Source organism: Neltuma alba, unplaced genomic scaffold (genome assembly GCF_004799145.2).
Source record: "Neltuma alba isolate B1F8T4 unplaced genomic scaffold, ASM479914v2 tig00012506_pilon, whole genome shotgun sequence".
Taxonomy (NCBI): domain Eukaryota; kingdom Viridiplantae; phylum Streptophyta; class Magnoliopsida; order Fabales; family Fabaceae; genus Neltuma; species Neltuma alba.
Window position 1 is genome coordinate 19,764 of NW_021636974.1, and position 4,665 is coordinate 24,428.

At 33.8% G+C, this 4,665-nt stretch overlaps 1 protein-coding gene across 1 annotated transcript; it reads right to left on the reverse strand.

Annotated features, from left to right (window-relative positions):
- Positions 1–231: 231 nt before the first annotated feature.
- On the reverse strand, positions 232–1,141 carry LOC114727729 (ethylene-responsive transcription factor ERF023-like). The gene has a single exon (XM_028914446.1). It carries the CDS (start codon positions 1,130–1,132, stop codon positions 536–538), a length of 597 nt encoding a protein of 198 aa, XP_028770279.1. The 5' UTR covers positions 1,133–1,141; the 3' UTR covers positions 232–535.
- Between the last annotated feature and the right edge of the window lie 3,524 nt (positions 1,142–4,665).

Genomic DNA, 4,665 nt, shown 5'->3' on the forward strand with positions numbered 1-4,665 from the left:
CATGCATAATAATGCAAATAAAGGGAAGATTCATCAAAATAAAGTTAATTACTTTTTACCAGAAAAGCATGTAGAAGGAAAGGAAGATAGAAAGTTTTCAAACTTGATGGACAAATTCTTCAGGATTGAACTCAGAAGTGAGCATTCTGGAAAGAACACATCGATTGGGAAAAAGAAGATGAAGAAAAGTTACAGCTTCTTGTATAAAACATTAAAACTTACCAATAAGAATTACAAAAAATAAAACCAATTTAATTACATGGGGCTGGAGCACAGTTATATTATGTAAAATTGAAACCCTTCTTGCAATTTACTGGACCCTGGACAGTAAGAAGCGAGCACACGATTGTAATTGTATCACTGATTCACACAAATTAGTGGCCAAGCGCAGCTATTGAATATTTTAACTATTTATGCTGTGCAGCGAACATGATATAATAATAATGATAATAACTACGATTTATTATTCATGAGAACACGAACAGTTGGCAAATATATACGGAGCATACCAACCGCTGAACACCATTAATACACATTATAAGCACGCCATGAATGGTTGCTGCTGCGTCGGAACCTCCATCTCCGGCCACGCCGTGATGTCGCCGGATTGAGCCCACGATGACCCACTCGGAGAGCTCCAGAAACACCCGCTGTTCATCAGCTCTGGCAATTCAATCTCGCCCCAAAAATCATCTCCCCCGCTGTCGCCGTCTCCGTATCCGTCGGACATGATGCTATTCTTCTTCTTGGAGGCTTTCATTGCATGAGCCGCCTTAGCTGCCGCCTCCTGGATATCTCTCGCGGCACATGTGGACGGCCGCGGCAACAGCTCGACCTCGTCGGGGAAATTGAGCTGCGCTTTCCTGCCTTTCAAGCAGTACGCCGCCACGTCATATGCCCTGGCTGCCATCTCCGGCACCGGAAATGACCCCAGCCATATTCGCGATTTCTTGCGCGGCTCTCGGATTTCCGACACCCATTTTCCCCAACGCCGCTTACGAACACCCCGGTAGACTGGGTGGCGCGTGCCTCCGACTCTTGAGTTATCAGATTTGTCAACTGGCTCGATGGCGGCGGAGGAGACAGCGGCTGTTAGGTCATCGTCGCGAGTGCAGGGAGGTGTTGGCTCCATTCACAGAGTTACAGCGTCAACCGATATTTGCTGAGTATCTTCAACATTTATAATGTGTAGCAGACATTATTACGATGACGATGGATTTGAAATTACGGAACTGTCCCTTTAGTCCTAGACGTCGGAGATTAGTGGAAAGGGGGGGTATTCTTCTTAACAAAAAATAAAAGAATGAGGGACTCTTGGTCATTGAAAATAAAATAAAATAAAATAAGTGTCTCTTAAATGATTTCACCTGAAATTGAAGTGACAATCTAGTAGGGCTTAGCATTGTGTTTCTTTGTGTCTCCTCTTTTTTTAATTGTAATTAATATCACGTTAGTATATTCATAAAGTTAGGAAGAAGTCATGCATGATACAGGAAGCTACCAAATACATCACATTAACGTATAAAAATTAATTCACAAAAAAATGGCATGTAGAAATTAAAAATTAAAACAAAAATTAACCCGCATTGTAGGTAAAAAGATGTGTTGGAAAAAAGGGTTAAAAACACGGCATATGTATTAAAGATATGATCTAATTAATTGTAATTTAAATTGTGTGGTCCTAGAGAACTATTTTTAAATATCAAATAAAACTGAGGGAGGTGCGTGTGTGTGTGTGTGTGTAATATTATTTGAAACATCACATTAAAATTACAGAAGAAATTTAAGCCTTTCGTAAAACAAATAAATCAACTGATGACGACAAAAATAATCGTTAAACGCAAAGTTTATTTGAGTCACGCTGAACACAATATATGACAAGAATCAATTACTGAGACAATGGAAAAGGGCACTACTAATTACTAAAGATAGCATTTTAACTTTTTTTTAATGCTCTATGTAGTAGCATAATTTAAACACAAATATGTTAATATCGAATTTAAACTCGAGACCCTATCTAAATATTGCAAATAACGTTATTATTAGGGCAGCATACTGTTAATACTAATAACAGCTTTAGGTAATAAGGATGAAATGGGGATGAGTAGATATTAAATGTTCTAAACTTTCTTAATGCATTAAAAAATATATGTAGGTATACATATATATTCAAATATTATTTTTTAAAAACTGAAAGAAAATCATTTTAATATATATATAAAACAAGGTTAGCTTTGATAAAATTCAACCATTACTGTGCAAAAGGGATAAAATTACATTAAAAAAGTTGATTTGGTAAGACACGGCAATATTATATTCTACTAATTTGGGTTTAAATTCTTCGAAAGAAAAGGTATATCAAGTTCAAGTGAAAAGATGCGACGTTCAACCACTGTTGACATAATAATGTCAATCGATTAATTATCATTATTGAATTGTATGATTTTAAGAATTTTTTGTTAATATAAGTCATTTTATTAAATAAATTTGATAAGCTATTAAATTTTAACATAAAGTTAATAAATTAATTTTTTATTTTAATAAAACACTCTTCTGATCTTATTTATTAGATAGAAAATAAATTATTTTTCTTTGTCTTGTTTGTAAATTATCTCATTACTATTTTATTTTTCATTTATTATGGCATATATAGTTATTTTCTTGATGAGTATATATATTAAATAGTGGTATAAAAATATGTTAATAGAGAGTTAACAGCGATAAAGTTGAAAAGTTATTATATATTAATAAAGAGTTAATATAACTTAAAATTTTTCTTAATTTATATGAATTTTACTAAAAATGCTCTATAAACAGAACATATATTGGAAAAATTTACAAATGGGACCAAATGAAATGAATGGAGGTTGTCGTACTCTATTCCTAAATCCTTCTTCGGGTCTTTTTTATAAGAGTTTGATAACTAAATTATGTGATTTAATAAAATAGTTAAAATTAGTTAAAAATAATAAATATGTGAAGAATGACTTTTATTTTTTTAAAGTATATCCTCATTTATAAGGGCACAAGTAAGAAAGAGAAATAGAATAATGTTGAGAGAAACTATAAAAAAGAAGGTAATATGTGAAATTGTTAACCCTTCAATAAATGCAATGTATGAAATAAAATTAATTAGAGACAAAAATGGTAAAAACACATTAAATATTCTAACCCTCCAAATAGGCTCTTATAAAAAAGACCAAAATAATTCAAATTTCAGACTCTTATAAAAAAAACCGAAGGGAGTATAAGTCTACTGTAGGAAAAAAATTTATTTTTAAATATAAGTCACTTACAAAGTAATTACTCAGTTTTTCTTTTTTATTTTTGCCCATTTTGACTTAAATATGTGGGATAAAATATAAAACATATTTTTAATACTATTCTTTTAATAAAGACAAAAGATTAAAAAAATTGAAATACAAATAACCTATAAATAACTTAGCCACGTGTCAAATATATAGGACTCAACTCCAGGAATTGGTTGGAGGACAATTACATGGAGGGCCAAAAAAAATAAAAGAACAAAGGAATTTTGATAAACGATGCTGGATGATTTTGACCATTGGATTTAACAAACGAGGGTAAATGTAAGTACGTAATGACAACAGAAAACGTGACAGCTCTTAAAAAATCAACCCGTCCTGAGGGGCGTGGGGTCCACAGCGTGATAGACGCGTGGTGACGTAGCCCCGAACTTTGTCAAAACTGTCTCCAATGGGAACAGAGGTTGGGGATGGATGGTGGATGCGCTGGCATCAAAATGACCAACATGCCCTTCCTTCCGTTTAACCCCCCCTCCCCTCACTCGTCCCCTCTACTTCGCTATCAATCAAATGTCTGTAATCCAAAATCAAAAGACAAAATTGTACTTATAATTTTCCACGTCCGTACAATCCTTTTTTTTTTTTTGAATTTGTTATTTCGGTGTCGTGCGATGCATAAAATTAGGTAAAATGAGTACACTATTATTCTAATTACATTCAAAATATATTTGATATGATATTGCATGTGAGCTACTAATCACATAATAAATTAGTCTAAGTTCTGTACATTTATACATAAACTTGATTGAAAAATAATTTGGTTGTTAAAAAATTAACAATCACGTCAATGAATAATAGATTGATGAGTTGTTTTTCCAAAAGGTTTAGTGGTCTCGGTACTCTTCATCCAATCATATATGCAAGAACAAAAAAAGATGTGGACAATACAATTTAATACGATTGTATTGTTTAATCAAAGTTTTAAAAATATAAAATCTTAGTGGGTAAAAGATTCCTCTAAAGAAGACAAAACCCTACTCACATTTTCTTGGTTTATGCAATTTGAGGGCCTCTCATTTGACCCTACCATTGGGCATTGGCTGAGGAGTTTTCACCAGAAGTTGGAAATTAAGATATTAAACGACTGCTCGAGGGTGAAGAGCATTAAATGAGATGAGCAAAAAATCCAGAAGGTCTTAAAAGGCCTAAACAAAACATGGGGAAGCTTGAGGTGTGTGAGATTGTGGGTAAGCTCACGGGATTAGGGTGAGTGATTTGCCCTTTAACTCCAAATTTCGGTGGGCTTTTTTTCCTGTTGGTGGGTTTGAAAGGGACAACAACGACAAAAAAGGCCCAAGTGTCCTTGTGCCCGTCATGTGTCATCCGACCGACCAATTGG